This window comes from Primulina eburnea, chromosome 3 (assembly GCF_022965805.1).
Source record: "Primulina eburnea isolate SZY01 chromosome 3, ASM2296580v1, whole genome shotgun sequence".
Classification (NCBI taxonomy): Eukaryota; Viridiplantae; Streptophyta; class Magnoliopsida; order Lamiales; family Gesneriaceae; genus Primulina; species Primulina eburnea.
The window spans coordinates 24,610,714-24,633,190 of record NC_133103.1 but is presented as its reverse complement, the minus strand read 5'-3'; the positions used below and the strand labels follow the sequence as shown (position 1 = coordinate 24,633,190).

Here is a 22,477-nt window from a genome sequence, read left to right as displayed (position 1 = left end):
GTTGTTGAGATGTTTTAGCATTTTCTTCTAAATGAATTTTGTGTGTGCAAATTAGTGGATTAATGCCCTTGAGATCTTTTAGTGTCCAACCAATTGCATTTTTATGTCTTTTAAGCATATCAACTAATTTACCTTCTTGATCACTTTCTAGTTTGGAAGAAATTACCACTTTATATGTTTCATCTTCTCCAAGAAATGCATACTTCAATTCTTCTGGCAAGGGTTTTAACTCCAATATGGGTGGTTCGTCTTTGTTTTCATATTTTGCATCAAATTCTTTCTCTAATCCTGCTAACGAGTGATACCTGATAAAATCATCAAGATCAATTTCAATATTTTCTTTAATAGTTTCAATTGAACAAATACCTAATGGATCACGAATACTCCCTTCTTGAATGTTTTCTTCCACAAGAGTTTCAATAAGATTTTCATCTTCACTTTCATCTCCTGTGTCATGTGGTTGCTTACAAAGATTAAACACATTAAGCTCCAAGGTCATGTTACCAAATGACAACTTCATTATTCCATTCCTGCAATTTATAAGAGCATTAGAAGTTGCTAAAAATGGACGACCTAAAATTACAGGAATTGCATTACAAGCTTCAATAGGTTGTGTATCTAAAACTATGAAATCGAAAGGATATACAAAGTTATCAACTTGGACCAACACGTCTTCTACCATACCTCTTGGCACCTTAACAGATCTATCGGCAAGTAAAAGTGTTACCGAAGTAGGTTTTAACTCGCCTAGATTGAGTTCTTGATAAACTGAATATGGAAGTAAATTCACACTAGCTCCAAGATCAAGCAAGGATTTTTTAATCTTTCGTTCCCTAATAATACATGAAACAGTAGGACAACCAGGGTCTTTGTATTTCAAAGTATTATTTTTTTGAATGATTGCACTTATTTGTTAAGCTAAAAATGCTTTCTTTTTCACATTCAATTTTCTTTTCACAGTGCACAAGTCTTTCAAAAATTTGGCATATGATGGTACCTGTTTTATTGCATCTAATAAAGGAATATTAATTTTTACTTGTTTAAAAATATCATATATATCAGAATTCAAATTTGATTTTTTTGTATTTTTCAATGCATGAGGGAATGGTGGTGACACTGTCTGTTGAACCTCCTCTTCGCAAGTTATGGGTTCCACTTTCTTACCCTTTGAAGTTGATTTATCATCATCTTCACAAGGTTCAAGAATGGATTTTTCCACAACCTTACCACTTCGAAGGGTAATAAAAGATTTTACCTGATCCATCGGTTGAGTTCCAGAAGTTCCAGTTTGTGAATGATGATACTTGGGATTAGGCAGAGGTTGTGAAGGAAATTTACCTTTTTCATGAACATTTATTGCAGATGCAAATTTAGCAAGAGTATCTTTCAAATCTGTCATGGTTTGAGCAGTTTGAGTATTGATAGACTTTTGCTTTGCAATGAAAGAATTCAATAAAATTGAACCATTTGCCTATCTTTAGGTGTTAAGCCTTCATAAAATTGAGAAACAACCCTCCAAATTTCAAAACCATGATGTGGACAAAGATTATGCAATTCTTTGTATCTATCCCAACACTGATAAAATGTTTCTCCTTGTTTTTGAGTGAAAGTGATGATTTGCCTTTTGAAAGAATTTGTTCTATGCAATGGAAAAAACTTTTTCAAAAATTGTTGTTGCAATTCATTCCAAGTTCGAATGGATCCCGATCTAAGATTTTGTAGCCAAGTTTTAGCTTTATCTTTTAAAGAAAAAGGAAAAAGCTTAAGCCGAATGGTGTTCATGCTACAATTTAGATCATTATATGTGTTGTACACTTCTTCAAACTCTCGTAAATGCCTGTATGGATTTCAGAATCTAAGCCATGAAAGTTGGGTAAAAGTTGGATAATATCAGGCTTAAAATTGAAATGAGATGCATCAGGGGAAAAAACTAGACATGAAGGTGCACTAGTACGTGTAGGATTCATGTGATCTCTAAGTGTTCTTCGTCTATCATGATCATGTTGAGATTGAATTTCATCTACATTTTCTTGGATGGGTTCTTCCGCCATGTTTTGTAAAAATAAAGGGTTATTTCGAATGAGTCGACCACTAAGTGTACGTGACCAAATGCTCATGCAAATGCAAAAGAATAAAAACACACAAAAGCAATAAAAATTCAAATAAAGAAAAATAAAATATAAACAAAATTAAATAGACTTGAAATTAAATTATACTTCCCCGGCAACGGCGCCAAAAACTTGTTGCGACTTTGATTGTTGCACTCCCAAGAGCAGGTTGTCCACAAGTAGTATAATTCGGTGAGTCCGAATATCGTATCCACATGGAAGCTAAGGTATTTACAAGTCCACTACAATATCTTTTTGTTTTGTTTTTGTTTTTGTTTCTTTTTAATTTTAATTGTTTGAATCTTTAATGGATAAATTTTAATTGTTCAAATTTTAATTTAAGTAGTTGAGATTAAAGGATCCAATCTTGATATTTTAATAAAGTTAACATTAACGAACAGTATTGAAATCCACTTAATAAAATGTTTCCAATATATTAAATAATCATATTTATATTATGTTAGATATTATTATCTCATAAGTATATAATATATACCAAAACTTATAAATGTGGTCAAGTATTTATTGTGCTATATATATTTGTAAACACTAAATCAAGGTTCCCACTTTAAATGGTTGGTAAAACCAAACTAACATTTAAATGGTACCAAGAAATTAATATTATAATATATTCATATATAATAAATCAAGGCATCCACTTTAAATGGTTGGTAATACCAAACTAACATTTAAATGGTTCCAAGAATTTAGTGTAACATATAGCAACAATAAATCAAAACTCCCACTTATAAGTAGGGTATAAAAATACTTAAAGAAATAAATATAACATAAACAATAAATAATGATTAAATAATATAAAATATAGATTCTTACCTTTTAGTAACCTTATTATCATGCCAAGAGTTTCACCTTTTCATCTCAACTTTAGGAAGTTAGCTATTCATTATTCAAAGTGTAAAACTTTGAATATGAAATTATCATGCTAATTATATTTAAATGAAGAAATAAAGGAAAAATATAGAGAGAAATATTATGAACTCAAAGGTTTGTTCATAGAATGAGGGATATCTCAATACATTACAATGCACCCCTGTTTATAGAAAAATTTGGGGAGACAACCACAAATAAAATATTATTTTTTTACACATAAGTCTTCATTAGTGTTCCAAGATATTATATTATATTACACATCACTTTTGAAAATCTTCTTCTCCGAATTTGCTTCTTCAAATAAAAAGAAACATGTGGAAAATTGAGTTGTCTAGTTGTGGTATTTTTTTCAAACCATTTGACCAAGTAATTTGAGAGATGTGGTCAAAATACTAGAGCATGGTAAAACTGCCACTCCTTTGGTAACTTTATTTGTTGCTTAATTTGATCCCAATTGTGAGAGGATTTTTATCTCATGCTTGTCATCAATATTGTAGATATTATCATAAACTTTCTACAGGTACAAGAATCATCTTAATCCCATTTGCAACGCCAAGGTTATTATTATTTTATCGAACCTGTAAAAATAGTAAAAACTTATAATTACACAACAACTTATATTTTATACAATTTATTATAAAACATATAATATTTAAACATTTAATAAAACAAAAACTATATATTTATATTATAAAACATTTAATTAATGTAAAATTTTTATGTTTATCAATACGCGCCGATAGTCATAGTCCTAAGGGTCGAAAACTAGGGGATTTCATAAATCGACATGCAATTCACTCTTGATAAATAATTAAAGACATTTAATTACTTCATTGAGTAGAATTATTTTGGCATAGCTCGAGAGGGTGTGTTCAATTGAATAGGAAATCCTGTCGGAAGCATGTAATTGATATCGAACGAATTAATTAATCAACGAGGGGTAGGTGAACCGATATTCTCAACAAATTCATTTCTCATTGAATTTTAATCAACCATTTTTAGATATTATATTTCATTATTTAATTCCTGAATAATTTTATTTGCATGTTTATTCGAGCTTAGTAGTACTAAAACCATCAATCAATTTTCGTTGCTAAAGAATTAATAACTAGAAATAATAATTGTTAAATACAGTCTTCAGTGGAACGATACTCGTACTCGCGTACATTATACTATTACTTGACATCGTACACTTGCGATAAACTTTGAGCATACCAAACAATATTTTTTTTAAGGATTTCACAGTGCAAGTTTTGCTCGATCAAGTTTTTAGCGCCGTTGCCGGGGACTGTTACTTAACAATTTTATTTTTAGTTATCTTCTTTAGCATTGTTTTATTTTTCTTGAGCTAACACTCCATATTCTATTCCAGAAATCTTTTTTTAGTGCATGCCAAAGTAACTTGACGTGGAGCTTGAGGAGTTTGACCCTGAAATCGAAACAATTTTCCGCAGAAGAAGACAGCAGCAGAGACTTAAAAAATGATGGAGAGGCACGAACGCGAGCATGAGGAGGAACATCATGAGGATATACAAGTTGAGATGCCACGCCGTATACCGATGCTAGAGTATGCCCAGCCCTCTTTAGATGGTGCAGGCCCGAGCATTGTGAGGCCAATTGTGCGGGAAAACCAATTCGAAATCAATCCAGCTATAATTCAGATGATCCAGAATACAGTCCAGTTTGGAGGATCTGCAGTAGATGACCCAAACATGCACATCGCAAATTTTCTTGAAAGTTGCGACACTTTTAAATTTAATGGAGTTTCTGATGATGCCGTTAGATTACGTTTATTCCCTTTCTCCTTGTGTGACAAAGCTAAAGTGTGGTTAAATTGTTTGCCTGTAGGTTCAATCACCACATGGGAAGACATGGCGAAAGCATTTCTAATTAAATACTTTCCTCCATCTAAGACCATGAAGCTGCGGGCAGACATCACCACATTTGCTCAATTCGAGCAGGAGTCTTTATATGAGGCATGGGAGCGATTCAAGGATATATTACGAAGATGTCCTCATCACGGCCTGCCACTTGGGTTAGTTGTTCAAACCTTTTACTATGGCTTGCTAACTCCTAATCGTACTATGATAGATGTTGCTGCATGTGGAAACCTATTGAGGAAGACTGCTGAAGAGGGATATGAGCTGTTGGAGGAGATGGCTGCTAGCTGCTATCATCCTCAATCTGAAAGGAACAACCAGCGGAGAAGTGCAGGAATCCACCAGGTAACTGACCTTTCTGCTATTACTGCACAACTTGATATTTTGAATAGGAAATTAGACAGTGTGAATATGGGTGGCACAGCTATGCGTCTTCAAGAGATATTCTGTAATAAGTGTGGAGGTGAACAATTTGTGAAGGACTGTCAAGATGACAAACCCTTCTTGTGCAAAATGAGGCACCGGTGAATCAAGTGGGAGTTCACAACCGTCCGAGGAATGATCCATATTCGAACACATATAACCCTGGATGGAGGCAACATCCCAACTTCTCATGGGATCGTCAAAACAGTCAGAATCAACCACAGGGAGGACAACCGTATGGAAAACAACCGATGTACAGATCTGACCCTCTTCGAGAAGAAAAGTACAATTTGGAGCAGATGATGTCTAAGTTCATTTCAGCCACTGAGACTAGACTACAGAATCAGGATGCATCGATAAAGGGGCTAGAGAATCAGATTGGGTAGTTAGCGAAGATGATAGCAAGTAGAGAGCCAGGCACCTTGCCAAGCAACACTGAGACTAACCCAAAAGAGCAAGTGAAAGCCATAGCATTGCGGAGTGGAAGAGTGCTTGAACAAGAGGAAGAAGAAAAAGAAGATCAAGCAAAAGAAGCGGTTAGCACGCACACAGGTAAGTGTTTTAAATCTACACCAGCACCCACTGCACAATCCAAAATTGTTATACCCCCTCCTTTTCCTGCAGCATTGAAAAAAGAAAAACTTGATGCGCAATTCGGTAAGTTTCTTGAGATATTTAAAAAGTTGCACATCAATATTCCTTTTGCTGATGCCTTAATGCAAATGTCGAGTTATGCTAAATTTCTAAAAGACATCTTAGCTAATAAGAGGAAGTTGGAGGATAACATGACGGTAAAATTGACTGAGAATTGCTCTGCATTGGTACAAAACCAGATCCCACCAAAGCTAAAGGTTCCTGGGAGTTTTTCTATCCCTTGCATGATTGGTGATGTAGTTCTTTCTAAAGCTTTATGTGATCTTGGAGCGAGCATTAATCTTATGCCTTTATCTGTATTCAAGAAACTAGGATTGGACGGGCCTAAACTGACACAGATGTCCTTGCAACTAGCTGACGGATCCGTCAAACATCCACGAGGAGTCAAAGAAGATGTGTTGGTGAAAGTGGGAAAGTATACATTTCCTACAGATTTTGTGGTGCTTGACATGGAAAAGGATATGGAGATCCCCTTGATTTTAGGGAGACCATTCTTTGCAACTGGCAAGGCCGTGATTGAAGTGCAAGAAGGGAAGTTGAGATTGAGAGTGAGAAAGGAAGAAATCACTTTTAATGTTTTTAGCGCTCTTAAGCACACACTGCACACTAATGATTGTTTTACGGTTGATTCATCGGATTCACTTGTGTGTCAATTTGTGCAGGATGCTATGAAGGACCCATTGGAAGCCACGCTCAGCACTGAATTGAAGGAAGATGAACTTGATGAAGAAAAATCTGCAAGAGTGGCACTGTAATGCCAACCATCAATGGAAGCCAGAAAGGATGAAATTGGAGAACATGGGTGATCGAAGAAATTTGACCCCTCAGAAATCAAGCATTGAGGAACCGCCAACACGTGAGCTAAAACCACGGCCTCCACACCAGAAGTATGTGTACTTAGAGCGTACAAAGCTAGCACCTGACAAGTGCATCACGTCGAGAGAATTCAAAGAAGGTGAAGCGGTGCTGCTATATAACTCCAAGCTGCGCCTGTTTCCTGGCAAGCTCAAGTCAAAGTGGAAGGGCCCTTACATGATTACCAAGGTGTTTCCCTCGGGAGACATAACTATGAGAGATGGAAAAAATGAGCCCTTCACAGTCAATGCTCAACGACTGAAGAAATATTTAGGTGGCACAGAGGAACGACAAATTGGAGTCACTCGATTCCAAAACAATCAGAACTGAGGAGAACCTACAGTCTAGCTCTCGATTATAAATTGAGAACTAATTTATTTCCCTCCGTAATCGTTTTAATTCGATTTTTAGTTTGTGTTCTTATTATTTTAATTAATTAAACAAAAAAAAAATTGCCATGAATTTTCCGCCCGGGCAGATGTTTATGTCCGCACGGGCGCCTTCCTTTTCAAATTTTTTTGAAAAAGCCGTGAGTTTGCCGCCGAGGCAGATGTTTATGTCCGCCCGGGCACGCCCGTTTTTCAGAAAAAATCTTAAGGCCGAGAGTTATCCGCCCGGGCGAAAACTTACATCTGCCCAGGCGGATCGCGCAGATTTAAAAATCTGCAGCCTTTTTTCTCCCCAATTCGAAACCTCGCCTCCCTCTTCCAAATTTCGTCCCTCCTCTCTAAATCTCATGAAAATTACTTGTTTGTGTGAAAATTACAGGCACCATCTTGCATCACCACCTTTCCCAAGCGTCAAGATTTAATTTTTCCGGCCACCTCTGCGATTTACGGCCGCCGCCGCCTCTTCTCCGGCCGCCTCTACAGTTCTCGACCACCACCAAGTTCCGGCAAACCCATCTCCTACTTCGGGTTACTTGCGCTTCCAATAAATCAACAATGGCACCTAAAAAAGCTCGGGTAAATCATGGTGCTTCTTCGTCATCTCATACTTCCCAATTATTTGTGAATACTGCGGCTAGGGAACGATATGAGCATGATAAAATACATCGCGCTCAGATTCGGGAGCGAGGTTTCCAGCTTGAACATAATATTCTTATTATTAGACAAACTGTGAGTAGAGAATGGAGTACATTTTGTTCGCAACCGCAAGCCACAGTGGCACCAGTGGTCCGAGAATTTTACGCCAATGCGGCTGAGCGGAGCGACAGCAAGGCGTTTGTGAGTGGCAAATTGGTGGATTTTAGTTCAACAGAAATTAATAGGGTGCTTGAACACCGGCAGTGGACGATTCTTTGTATACGGCATGGGTGGAAGAACCCGATTTAGAGTTGATGATGCACCTCATCTGCTATCCGAGGTCTCCATGGAAGACACCTGGATCGCACACCTGTTTCGCTGAAAAATATCTGCTAGTCCTGGCTGCGATGTGGTATGCTTTTCTGGCCACATGATTGATGCCAGTCGGGCACAGGAGTGACGTCCAGAGGGAAAGGGCAGTGTTGATATATGCACTGATCACACATATGCCGCTCAACGCGGGAAAAATCATTCATTCACAGATCCAGCTGAGCATCCGTAATCCAAATGTGGCGTTATTCTTTCCTCATGTTATCACCGAACTATGTGCAAGCATTGGGGTGGTTTTTCAGGACGACGATGAGTGGCTGCCACCGACCAAGGCCCTCGATGATGCCAGCTGGCTACGACCATGGTACGGCGGAAGGCTTTCCCTCAGTTTGGCCCTATCTAGGACAGTTTGACTTTTGGTCCACTGCCAGAGCAGCCTCCACCATCGGCCCGTGACCTAGACGTCGTCTTCTGCATGAGAGGATGGATGAATTTGCTACATTTTCTGATCATCAGCTCCAGTGGCAGGCCATGAGTCAGACTTATCAGACCGCCACTGACGCCATGCTACGTCTGTCCCTGAGCCACAGTGGTATCGACCCGGCCCTTATGCCGCCCCCTATGCCAGCTTTCCCGCCGTCGTTCCATTTTCATTACGCTGATGCACCAGAGCCGAATGCGGACGTCGTTCCCCCGGAGGCGCACGAGGAGGAGGATCAGTGAGAGTGGAGTCACTTCTATCCCTTCTTTTCTTTATCGCATTTCGTTTCGTTCAGTTTATTTATTTTCGTTTATTTCTATTTCTGTTGCATGATTAGGTCATATTGCATCTGTTTTGTTATGCACTATCTGTCTCTTTTCTATCGTCTGTTGCATTGGGGACAATGCTCGACTTTATTATTGGGGGGTGGATGGGTGTTCTTTCTTGTGTTTATTTTTGGTGTCTTGTTGGTTATATTTGTTGGCATTTAGTGTTCGTCATTTTCGCATTGGTGTGTGTGTCAGCCGACAGTGTACGGAGTAGTACATTGTTAGCCAAGAATGATTAGGAATTGATGAGACCTGCCCTGTCTGTCGTGTATTTGCACACCTTTATCACATACTGTGGTAAAGATATGAAGTTTTATTTCAAGTATTGAACTTTTTTTGCACGAATGTTAGAACTAGAAGTATGCATGATAAGATGGTGAAAATTTAAAACTAAAGTGGGGAGCAAAGATGTTTGAAGGTGTGAATTGGGCTTGACTTTATTCTCTTGAATCGAGGTATCTATCAGCAGCATGAAAAAAAAAGAGAAAGTTGGATATGTAAGGTGTGGGGGAGCCGAATAAAGGAATGAAATCCTATTCCTACCTAAAAATGCAAAACACATGGATTTGAATCTGAAATGAAAAGTTCTAATATAGTATTTTCATTACTGTATTCCTATTCAGGAAAAAAAGTGAAAAAAAAAGAAGAGAAAAATAGTTGCTGATGGATACTGAGTGCAGAGGAATAGAGGAGAGTAAGATTTACACTAACTTGCTATTTAAATCTCTGACAATGGTTGAAAATAGATCCCTCTATCATTGGTGATGCTAGGATTAACGACACACACGTTCAGGTTTTATTTGAAACGATGTCTAGACCAAGGGAAGTGCGAAGAGTTGTGTTTTTACATTGATTGACGAGGGAATATGTTGAGTTTCGCTGATGCTAGTTGATGACTATGAATTCACTGTCGAGCTACCTTGTGTCACGATCCATTTTGTCTTGTAACCTGTTTTGCTCGAGGGCAAGCAAAAGGTTAGTATTGGGGGGTTGATATAGGTGGATTTTACTTGTTTTTCTTATCATGTTGTGTCTCGTTGTGTTGCATTTATCATTTAAATTTCATGCATTTTGTGTTGTTTTAGCATAGTTTGTGTTTTCTTGTTTCTCATGTGGTTAATTGGGGAAATTACAGGAGATTAGTGAAGAAACTTAAAATAAAAGGAGAAATTCGAAAGTCATCCGCCCGGGCGCATCCAAGGCGTGAGAAAAAGAATTTTTTGCGAAGGTCTTCTGCCCGGGCAGGAAACTTATGTCCGCCCGGGCGCGCATGTAATTTTGGAAAAAATTTTGGATGATTCCTTTCCTTAGTTCTGGATATGGGCAATATGGTAAGGAGGGGTGGACGTTTTATTGATTCAGACTTCATTAGAGAGCCACCACAAGCCTTGGAGAGGAATTCGCACTTGGATCGAAGATTTACGGGCGTCGTTCCTTGCAATTTTCGTCGAATCTAGTATTTCTAACTTAGTTTTTATCTTTGAAACATTGTTGCTTCTATGTTCGTTATGAATTCTAGTAGCTAAACTTTATTATTTGTTGGGATTTAAGGGGATCCTATCCCAAACATTGATCTAATTAATTTTTATTTCCATTGTTACATTATTCTTGATTATACTATTGTTTTATCATGCTGCTAAAACGTAGCGAATTTTAACAATGTTTTTATATTGCGAGTGAGTTCGAGAGAATAACTTGTGATAGGAACGAATAGTATAATCCGTGGATCTACAATTTGCATAGACATATGAAATTGGATACGCGCCGATAGTCATAGTCCTAAGAATCGAAAACTAGGGGATTTCATAAATTGTGATAGGATCGGTTGTCGTAACAAGAGTGTTTAGAAGGGGGGGGGGGGGGGGGGAGTTGAATAAATACTTACAATTAAAATTTTTCTTTAATAATATTTGAGTTCAGTTTGGTGACAAATTGAATCTTGGAATCTTGTTGGTCAATAACAATCAGTTAAACTAGAGTAGTTGTGGAAATTAACTGACTGAGAGATAGAATACGAAACTTAAAGAAATATGAAAGAGTTGTTTCTGGATGTTCGGAGAATTTAATTACTCCTACGTCACCTCTTCTATCACAAGGATAGGATATTCACTAAAAGACTTTGATCAAGTACAACACTTGTACAGACCCACTTCAGTTTGGACTTACTACTGCCAAAAATTGAAACTCTTAGTTCTGCACAATATTCTCAGTGCGTAACTGATATTAGCACAATTGAATCTAATCACTTTTACAGAGTGCTAATAAGCTCATATTGTAGCCTTAATTGCTACGAATAATTCAAGCGAGAGTGAGCTAAGATTTTGACAGAGTAAGAGCAAGTTTAAGATTGAGTGATCGTTGTTTCTTCTTTTTCTTCTGCCATATTTGTACTCTTCTTTTCCAATGGTAATCTTGAGATAAATTTGAATCTTTGTATCCGTTGGTTTGCACTTGATTATTCCTTCGATATTGTTTGCTTCATTTATTTTAATTCGGCATCTTGATTGCTTTGTCAGGAATGCGTTGTTTTAAGTAGTCTTGGTTGTTGTGCGGCACTCTTGTAATCTGTTATGTCTTCTTTGTTCTTTCCCGAGACATCTTCAGTTGAGAAACTTTAAGGCATTCGGCTGAATGTTTTAACTGATCAGTTCCAACTGATCAGTTTACTTTGTATCATTGTATCAGTTGATTTCAGTTGATAAGTTCAGTTTCCGAATTTGCTTGCGCGTATCAGTGGATTCATATTTTGTTAATCGATTGATTCATGTTTTGTCAAACTCCAGAATCTAGTTTCCAACAATTTCCCCCTTTATGGTGTTTGACAAAACCAAGTGGTTTAAGATCGAATAACTGAGCTCTTTGTAGATAATAGATTACGCAACTGAATCATAAAATGACTGGATTCCTTGTAGATAACATAAAATCTGAGAATATAATATCAGTTGATTCTAATAATCTGATTAATTCTTCTTTTGTTGCATTAATTCTTCTTCAGCTGTTGTTTTTCCCCCTTTTTGTCAAACAACTCCATTTTATCTGATAACTTTCGAACGTCAATGGAAAGAAGTTTTACATATGATGAGATACTTCTGGCAATAGTTGTGAGGGATGTCTGCAGCAATTCTATTTTATTTGAGACAGAGGTTTCCAGTCGCTCAACTCTCTTACTGGTTACATCATGAGTTGTAAAGAGTGAGTTAGCTAGCCCCTTATTTATTTCACGCACATTTCTGCTAAGAGAATCCATGTTGGCTTGAAGAGCGTTTAGTTTTGCCGAGTCAAATTCAGTTGAAGAATCTAATTTGACAGTATGAGACAGTTGTTCTAATTGAATTTTCTTGATTTCAGCGAGCATCTGCTGCATATTGTACTGTATGTTCTGGATTTCGAGCACAACATCCATTTCTGTGGATTGAATTGGAGGGAATTGTCAGGGCGTTTCTGAATGCTTCGATGTTTGTTCAAAAAGAACTAATGCTTGATTAGTTTCCATTATTCCAGCCGTAGACTGAGCTGGAATGTTTTCTTGAATTTGAGATGATGAATGTTGATTTTGATCAAGAAATGGACTGTCTGGCTTAATGATGGAGATGGATGGTTCATACGTAGGGGCCTTCTGTGGAGAATTAACTGAACATTGTTCTTGCTCCTTTGATTCAGTGAGCAACTGACCTTCTACATGTTCAGCAGTTTCTTGTTCTGAGGGTTTTGCTTGTTCATCAGTTTGAATATCTTGTTCAGTAGAACTTTCTGGCTGAACTGGTGCTTCAGTTTGAGCTTTTTCCGATTCAGTTATTTCTTTTTCTGAAGTTTGGTTTGGCACTTCAGTTTGAGCAGATATAAGTTTTTCAGCAATAAGTGACTCAGCTGGTGCTTTAGATGATTTCTTAGTGTCTTGCTCTGGTTGTTCAGCTGAATGGGTAACTGAGTCATACTGTATTCCCTCTAGCTGAGCTTCCAAGGTAACAGCTTGAATGATTTCATCAATGTTTGCCAAGGATAGTTCTGCTTCAGAATATAGCTGATGTTCTGTCTGAGAGGATTGAGGTATTCCCTGAACTGGCTTTTCAGTTGCCTGTTGTGGAGATGGTTCTTTTTGTGGAGAGGAGGATAAATCTTTTTCAGTATTTGAGTTGGGGGGTTTGTCATGAAGAACTAGTTCCTGATCTTCTTCCCAAAATCTGATTTCACTCTGCAGACTACTAAGATCTGTGTCCTGTTGAGTGAACACAGCTCTATCATTGTATGCAGTTGGACTTGTTGGATTGTAGTTGGACTTCAGTTTTGCTACCATTCTTGCTAGCTTTTTGACGCGAATCTGATCAAAGAAATATTTCTGCCTTTCTAATGCCTGTGGAATTGTAGCAGCTTTGACTACTTTCATCACAATAGCTTCTAGCTTGATGAACTTTTTCAGTTGAGATCTATGCTTCAGTTCTTTGGCAAAGATTTCTGTTCTGAAGCTTTTCCAACAATCGAAATATTTTAATTGTGATGTGGCAAATGTATTGACCTGTTCCCAAACTAGGTCAATGTGTGTTTAAATGACATTGGATGGCCGGGGTTCTTCAACCAGCTTGCCTTTTCCTTTGTCGGTTGAGAGAATGTGAGGAAGATCCATTCCAGAATGTGTGGAGTGCACGGGTTCCCTTAATATTACTCCTTTAGATCTGGCTCTAGGCAGGATGGTAGGGCGATTTACAAGAGTCAAGGGAGCTCTTACCTTAGCTGGTGTTTTAGCTTTGGTAATTGAATCATCAGGTGAGATTACTTGCAAGGGGATAGCTTGAATGGGCTGTTGAGCAGCGGATTGAATAATTTTCTCAGGTGGAATGTCTTCCACTGTTGTTATTGGTTTGGTTCTTTGAGTCCTTGGTCTCTTGACAAGCTTAGGAGTAGGAGTTTTCTCTGAATCTGATTCACTAAGAATCATTTTCCTTTTTGCTGTTTTGGCCTTATTGACTGGTGATGGCTCAACCTCTGGTTTCGTTTTTGATGGCAAGGTGTTTTTGGCATTAAAGACCTTGAATTTTGATGATGTTTCAGCATTTTCAGCTACCAAACCCTTCAGTTTTAACAGATAACTGATTTGGATGGCAAAGCCACATGACTGTTTGGATGACTTGAGCATATTCTTCAAGATGTTAAAAAGAATATATCTCCAATTTGCTTTCTTTTCACCCATGATTATGGTCATTACCTGGAATTTTTCGAGTGTAAGAGCAGCATAAGAACCGGCTTTTGCTAATATTCCCTTTGCCACGATATCAGCTAACAACTGAATTTCTGGTTTCAGTTCCTTCTTTGGATCAGAAACCTTGATTTTCCATCCATCAGCAGATAATCGAGACTGCATTTCTTCAATATCCTGAGTTTTTACTTCAGAAAAACTGACATAACCATCAGTTGGCAGAGAGAAGATTTCTCTGAAAGCTTCTTCAGAAAGGAGTAGCAACTGATCATTGATAGTCACAGAGATAGTGTCATTAGCAGTGATAAATCCCTTCCGATAGAATTCATTAACCTCCTTGAGGTATATCTTCTGAGAAGATTGTCCTAAGAACATCCTGAGACCTGCCGACTCAAGCTTTAGAAATACATTCTTAATGTCGGCTTCTTGAATCGATAGAACCGAGTTAAAATCGATGACTGTCGCATTCAAAATATGGGCTGGGATCTGGTTTGCCATTTTGGGAAGTATAGTGATCTGCAAATTGAAGAGAATAAGTTCTGAAATTTGTATCCTCTTATAAACTGATTGTAATTGTGAAGAATAGAACTGAAATGAAGCGGGCAAAGTGCTTTTCTTCGTGACTGTTCAAATTCTGGACACGTGTCAGCCCGGGAAAAATTTTGAATAAAAATGTGTGCACGTGTGCTGTAATCGTGTATATATAATAATGAGCGGTTTTAAAATATGCCACGTCATAAAAATTTAGTCATGTCATTTGATTCGGAATATAATAAGTTTTTAATTGGTTAACTTATGTGAGAAGATTTGTAAAATTTTCAAACTGAACGATCAGTTGAGAAACTGATTCAAGTCAGTTGAGAATTCACAAACGATTGTCTTCCTAGTTAACTTCTTTAAAAACTGACATTCCCCCTAGATTGGTTCATATAATAATTAAAGTAGTGTTATAAAATAATTTAAGAGTCGGAGAGGTTATTGGTTTTACTGAAACGTTGATGACTCTTCAGCTTTCTTGATATTCTGCTATAAATAGAAGTGGCTCAATTAGTTTAAGACATATCATCCAAAATATTAAAAAAAATGTCTGATAGAGGTGACTCAAGTCTTTCTCCCTTTTCTGTGGAGGCCAAGAAGGCCGAGATAGAAGACGAAGTCTTCTATGAAAGTCTGCATTACTGGGAGCGATTACAGGAGCTTGAGCTCTTATACAACTCTGGAGAGGCCACCACTCCTGAATTGGTGGCAGAACTGAATCAAGTGCGAGAGCACTTGAATATTGCTGTGTGGGTAGGACGTCTTCAAGAACGATCACATGTACCAGCTGATGCTCCGCAAGGAATTGACGATCCCGAGGCGCATAGCTCATTCTCACAGCTTTCTCATGACTGCTCCTTCTTCTCTATCTGTTTGGCTGAAATTTTGGATAATTGTTGTGGAGAAGAAGTATGATGATGTAATCCAGACCAACATTTATAGGTAATGAAATATTTATCTGATTTTAACTTTGTTTTTCTGCAAATGATATATTTCATCAGTTGTGATATGTAATCAAATGAACTGATTGAGAAACTAACTGTCATATGTTGATCATGAACTGGGACTATTTAAACAACTATTAATAGAATTCAAACTGGTGTCAGTTGACAATGAACAACTGATAACTTAAAGTCCGTGGTAAATGTGAAAGACGCATTAATTGACTTGAGACTCTTCAGTTTCTCCAACGTTATTTTCCTATAAATAAGATGATAGTGATAAAAATGTGATGCAATATCAGTTCAAAATATTTCAATATGTCTGATTCTGATGCATGCAGCAGCACTCATGTTCATGTTACTGAGCAATCATCCCCTCGTTTAACAAATATCAAGAGAAAGATGGAGATATATGTTTTTCAGAAGATGATGTCAACATGGGAAAAGATTCATGAGTTGAAGAGGGTGAGTGACAGTGGTGCTATTCCTACTCGTGCTCAGGAGGCAAGAGCACTGAAATATCTTGAACGTTTTGAAGTTAGACATGTTAGGGATTTGGTTGAAGACAAATGTCTTTTGGAGGCGATGCTATGGAAGGAGTGGCATGTTCTTCATAAGATTTCGAAATATAGGGCATTTGCTAGAGTTCGAATTTATGAGTTAAATGATTGATTCCATGATATCTTCTGTAAAGTGGGAACGTATGTATTCTTAATGAAGTGTTATTTTCAATTTGTTGTGTTCTTATTTTCTGCATATAATTCTGTTAGTGAAGAAATATTACTAATAATTTGTAAGATAAATCAATTAAATCAAGAATATTTCGAAAGTAAGAAAACTTAGCCTCAGGTAATGATTTTGTGAAGATGTCAGCTGCTTGCTGTTCAGTTGAAATATATTCTAGTCGAATATCCTTCTTTAACGCATGATCCCTAATGAAGTGATGCCTGACATCTATATGCTTGGTCCTTGAGTGAAGAACTGGATTATAAGTGATGGCAATTGTGCTGGTATTATCACAAAATATGGGCGATTCAGTTGACGTTACTCCATAATCCTTCAGTTGTTGCTGAATCCAGATCAGTTGTGCACAACAACTACCAGCAGCAAGATATTCTGCTTCTGTTGTTGAGGTAGCTATGGATGTCTGCTTCTTGCTGAACCAAGAGATCAGTCTGTCTCCTAAGAACTGACAAGATCCCCTTGTACTTTTGCGATCAAGCTTACATCCTTCATAGTCTGCGTCTGAATATCCAACTAAATTGAAGGTGGAGTCTTTGGAATACCATAGCCCAACATTTTGCGTGTCCTTAAGATATCTCAAAATTCTTTTAGCAGCTGAGAAATGTGATTGCTTAGGATTTGCTTGAAATCTGGCACACATACAGACAGCAAAAACAATATCAGGTCGACTGGCTGTTAGGTACAACAATGAACCTATTAATCCTCTATATAATGTCGCCTCTACTGATATTCCCCCTTCGTCAGTATCTAGTTTAACTGATGAGCTCATGGGAGTAGTTGCAGCTGAGCATGATTCCATACCAAATTTCTTTAGCAACTCCTTTGTATATTTTGTTTGACTAATGAATATACCAGTTTCCAGTTGCTTCACTTGCAGTCCAAGAAAAATTGTTAGTTCACCCATCATACTCATTTCGAATTTGTCCTGCATTAACTTAGCAAATTTTTCACACAATTCGGGGTTAGTTGACCCAAATATTATGTCATCAACATAAATTTGAACTAATAGAATATGATTATTTTTAGTAAATTTGAACAAGGTCTTATCAACTGATCCGACTGTAAAGTCATGATCAGTTAGGAATTTTGAAAGAGTTTCGTACCAAGCCCTGGGAGCTTGTTTAAGACCATATAATGCTTTGTTCAAATAGTATACATGATCAGGAAGTTTGTGATTTACAAAACCTGGAGGTTGTTCAACATATACTTCTTCTTGTAACTGACCATTTAGGAATGCACTCTTCACATCCACCTGGTAAACTTTGAAGTTTTTGTGAGATGCATAAGCAAGAAATATTCTGATTGCTTCCAATCTTGCAACTGGAGCATACGTCTCATCGTAGTCAATTCCTTCTTCTTGCCTATATCCTTGTGCTACTAGTCTTGCTTTGTTGCGTATAACTGAACCATCCTCGTTTAGTTTATTCCTGTACACCCATTTTGTACCTATAATGGTTTTTGAAGTTGGTCTTGGAACTAAGTTCCAGACGTTATTGTGAGTGAACTGATTCAGCTCTTCTTGCATAGCATTTACCCAGTTAGGATCAGCAAGAGCTTCATCAGTTTTCTTTGGTTCTATTTTTTAGACAAAGGCTGAATGAATAAATAAATTTAACATTTGATTGCGAGTTCTTACTGGGTCAGATGGATTTCCTATTATCAGTTGTGGTGGATGTGATTTTCTCCATCTGTACTCTGCATTTGTTGCATCAGCAACTTCTTCAGTTGGTAACTGAATGCAGTTTTCAGCTTCAGTTGATGCCTCGTCAGCTGGTATTTGAATGTTATCAGTTTGCTTTAATAACTGATTGTCAGCATTGATTTCCTGTTCATTTAATTGATCTAATATCTCTGGTTCTGGTGTTTGAAAGATGTTTTGATCATTATGACTTTCATCTTTGTCATCATCTTCCAAACTGATACCTGTAAATCGATCAGCTAGCTCAACTTGATCAGTTGGCTTATCAATTAGTACAGTTTCATCAAAATCAACATGCGCAGATTCTTCAACATTTAAAGTTTTCTTATTAAAGACTCTATAAGCTATACTAACTGATGAATATCCAAGGAATATTCCTTCTGCAGATTTGGCATCGAATGCTTTTAAGTAATTTTTACCATTATCATGAATAAAACATCTACAGCCGAATATTTTGAAATAAGTGATTATACTTTTTCTTCCATGCCAGATCTCATATGGTGTTTTCAAATGATTCTTATTAATCATTGATCTGTTCTGAGTATAACATGCAGTGTTTACTGCTTCTGCCCAAAATCTCTGAGAAATACCGGAATCAGCAAGCCTTGTTCTAGCAGCTTCTTTAAGGGTTCGATTTCTTCTCTCAGCTACACCGTTTTGCTGAGGAGTTCTTGCTGCTGAGAGCTCATGCTTGATTCCAGCATTTTCTAGAAAGCTTGAAAGTGTTTGATTTATGAATTCAGTTCCTCGATCAGATCTGATTCGATAAATCCCAACTGATTTTTCATTTAAAAATCTTTTAAAGAGTTTGATCAGTTGTGCAGTCGTATGGTCTTTGGATTTGAGAAAGATAACCCAAGTAAATCTTGAAAAATCATCTACGACCACCAAGGTGTATTTCATTCCCCCTAAGCTCATGACTGGTATTGGACCGAAGAGATCCATGTGCAATAGTTCTAAGCATCGGGACGAAGATTTACAGCCCTTGTTTTTGAAAGAAGATCGTACTTGTTTTCCATACTGACATGCTGAGCAAATTTTTTCTTTTGAAAAATTTATTTTGGGCAAACCTAGTTACAAGTTCATGTTTACTCAGATAGGCAATGGATTTAAAGTTTAGATGATTTAACCTTTTATGCCACAACCAGTTTTGAGATGATTTTTAAGCAATAAAGCATATTGGTGCATGAGGCTGTTCATTCCAACTGACTTTATATATGTTTCCACATCGTTTGCCAGTTAGTATGATTTCATCAGTTGATGTTTTAACTGAGCATGAGTTTTTATCAAATTGTACTGAGAATCCATTGTCGCATAACTGACTGATGCTAATCAAGTTATACTTCAGATTCTCTACTAATAAAACATCTTTAACTAGTAAAGTTACCATGGATAAGCTAACCCTTACCCACGGTTTTACCTTTGGAATTATCTCCGAAACTGATGTTTGGACCACTATATTTGGTCAGTTGAGATAGCATACTTGCATCTCCTGTCATATGTCGTGAGCAACCGCTGTCCAAATACCATATTGAATTTTTATTTGTACCTGTTACCTGCAAGTACACACATAATATGATTTGGTACCCATATCTATTTAGGTCCAAAATTTATTAGTCCCTTTGGAACCCATACTTGGTTTAGTCTAACTGACTTTCCAGTAGCTGTATTCCAAATGGTTTTTCTCGACTTTTTTGTGCTTGGTGAGTAGTGTACAGATGATACAGTATGTGGTTTATTCTTATTCAACTGATTGTTCAATCTGTATCTCTTCTGAACTGGCTTGCAGTTATAGTAATTGATATAGCCATTTGAATAGTTTTTGTGAAATCTTTTTGATGACCCGCTTTGTGAATCAGTTGAAAGCTTTTGACTATAGCCAATCCCATATCTTCTAGCCTTGTTCAACTTTTCAGTAGGTTGTTCAATCAGTTTACTAGGCTCAATTTGTTCTTGTACCACTGCTGATTTGACAAAGTGAATGTACTTTCCTTTGTTCATTGTCAGCTTTGGTTGAGTATCATTTGAAAACGTTTCTCCTTGACTACTGAATCCTAAACCAGTTTTATCAGAAACTGATTTTTGTGAATTCTGCAACTCATTCAGTGCAGTAGACGACTTATTCCAAGATTGAATTAGTTCAGTCTGTTTTGAATTTTCAAGGATCAATTTCTGGATCAATGACTGGTCTTTCTTTCTCTCTAATTTTAACTCAGCAATTTCCATTTTTAGACTCAACCCATCAACTGATTCATCAGTTTTGGTTTTATTGTCCATGGGATCATTTTGCTTTGACTTTATTTCCTCAAATGATGATGCAAGTTTCTGGTACTCATTTACCATTTCCTGCAGTGTTAAAATGAGTTCTTCTCAGTGTAAAATCAGTTGAACTAAAATCAAATACCTGTTGACTTGTAGATTCTGCTTCTGTATCATTGGCCATTAGACATTTGACTTCCTCTTCATCACTTGAGCTATATGAGCTTTTTGGTTCTGATTCGTCACTATCAGTTTCTGTCCATTTGGATTTGTTTTCTTCAGCTAATAGAACCTCATGTATCTTTCTGTAAATTTTCTTATCATCTATGGGTCTTCTCTTATGCTCATGTCATTTCTTTCTTCTGTCAGTTGATCATTGACTGTCCTTTTTAGGTTTAGGACAGTCAGCAATGTAATGACCTGTTTTGCCACAATTGTAGCAAGCATTTGTTTCTTCTTTGGAATTATTTCTCTGGTATTGCTTCTGAAAGTTTCCTTGGTTCTTTCTCATGAACTTCCCAAACTTTTTGATGAATAAAGACATAGCATCATTGCTTAACTGATCAGCAGATTTCTCGGCTGAACTGGTTGGTTCAGTTCTGACAGCTGCTAAAGCAGTTGTAGTTGTAGGAGTAGATGGTTCTCCTTCTCTGTTCTGCAATTCAAATTCATAAGCTTTTAAATCAGCGAATAGATCATGAAGTTCGATCTGGTTTAAGTCTTTAGACTCTCTCATGGCCATAGTTTTGATATCCCATTCCTTTGGAAGGCCTCTCATCACTTTCAGTGCAACTTCTTTGTTTGTATACACTTTTCCAAGTGCATTTAATTCATTGACAATACTGCTCACCCTTTCATCATACTCATTCATTGATTCTCCAACCCTCAGTTTGATATTGTCAAATTTCTGAACAGCAACAGAGAGTTTATTTTCTTTTGTTTGGTCATTTCCTTCATATAACTGAATCAACTTTTCCAAAATTTCTTTTGCTGTTTTGCACATCTTTATTTTGTTGAATGTTGCTTTGTCCAGTGTTTTGTATAGAGTATCTTTGGCCACATTATCAAGATTGGCTTTTCTTTTGTCCTCAGTTGTCCACTCTTCTCTTGGCTTTTGAATTCTCTGTGGTGCCCCTTCAGTTATGGCAATTGCTGTGTTTGCTTTTAGAATCTTCATGGGTCTGTCTGTTATGACATACCACATGTCATCATCTTGTGCAGCTAAGTGAGCCCGCATTCTGATTTTCCATTCATCGAAATCTTCTCTTGAGAACATAGGAATTTTATTGAATGAAGTCATGCTAGCAGATTTATAGATCAGAAGTATTCAAGAACAAGATTCAACCTGCTCTGATGCCACTTGATAGGATCGGTTGTCGTAACAAGAGTGTTTAGAAGGGGGGGGGGGGTTGAATAAACACTTACAATTAAAATTTTTCTTTAATAATATTTGAGTTCAGTTTGGTGACAAACTGAATCTTGGAATCTTGTTGATCAATAAAAATCAGTTAAAATAGAGTAGTTGTGGAAATTAACTGACTGAGAGATAGAATACGAAACTTAAAGAAATATGAAAGAGTTGTTTCTGGATGTTCGGAGAATTTAATTACTCCTACGTCACCCTCTTCTATCACAAGGATAGGATATTCACTAAAAGACTTTGAACAAGTACAACACTTGTACAGACCCACTTCAGTTTGGACTTACTACTGCCAAAAACTGAAACTCTTAGTTCTGCACAATATTCTCAGTGCGTAACTGATATTAGCACAATTGAATCTAACAACTTTTACAGAGTGCTAATAAGCTCAGATTGTAGCCATTAATTGCTACGAATAATTTAAGTGAGAGTGAGCTAAGATTTTGACAGAGTAAGAGCAAGTTTAAGATTGATTGATCGTTGTTTCTTCTTTTTCTTCTGCCATTTTTATACTCTTCTTTTCCAACTGGTAATCTTGAGATAAATTTGAATCTTTGTATCCGTTGGTTTGCACTTGATTATTCCTTCGATATTGTTTGTGTGGGGACCCGGACGCTAATCATCTTTTTAATCATCTTTGGGGTTTAGTTATCAGTTAAGATAAACAGGGTCTAAAAAAAAATTTTTCTTTTAAAATGCGGAAGGTAATG

The 22,477-nt window shown here is 37.0% G+C and overlaps 1 protein-coding gene and 1 non-coding gene across 2 annotated transcripts; one reads left to right on the top strand and one right to left on the bottom strand.

Moving 5' to 3' along the window:
• Positions 1 to 4,918: 4,918 nt before the first annotated feature.
• On the bottom strand, positions 4,919 to 5,025 carry LOC140828728 (small nucleolar RNA R71). Its single transcript, XR_012117296.1, has one exon. It is a non-coding gene; the product is annotated as a small nucleolar RNA R71 (small nucleolar RNA).
• A 672-nt stretch (positions 5,026 to 5,697) lies between these two features.
• LOC140827158 (uncharacterized) lies at positions 5,698 to 6,711 on the top strand. Its single transcript, XM_073189769.1, has 2 exons — positions 5,698 to 5,854; positions 6,053 to 6,711. Exons 1-2 carry the CDS (start codon positions 5,698 to 5,700, stop codon positions 6,709 to 6,711), a joined length of 816 nt encoding a protein of 271 aa, XP_073045870.1.
• Positions 6,712 to 22,477: the final 15,766 nt, after the last annotated feature.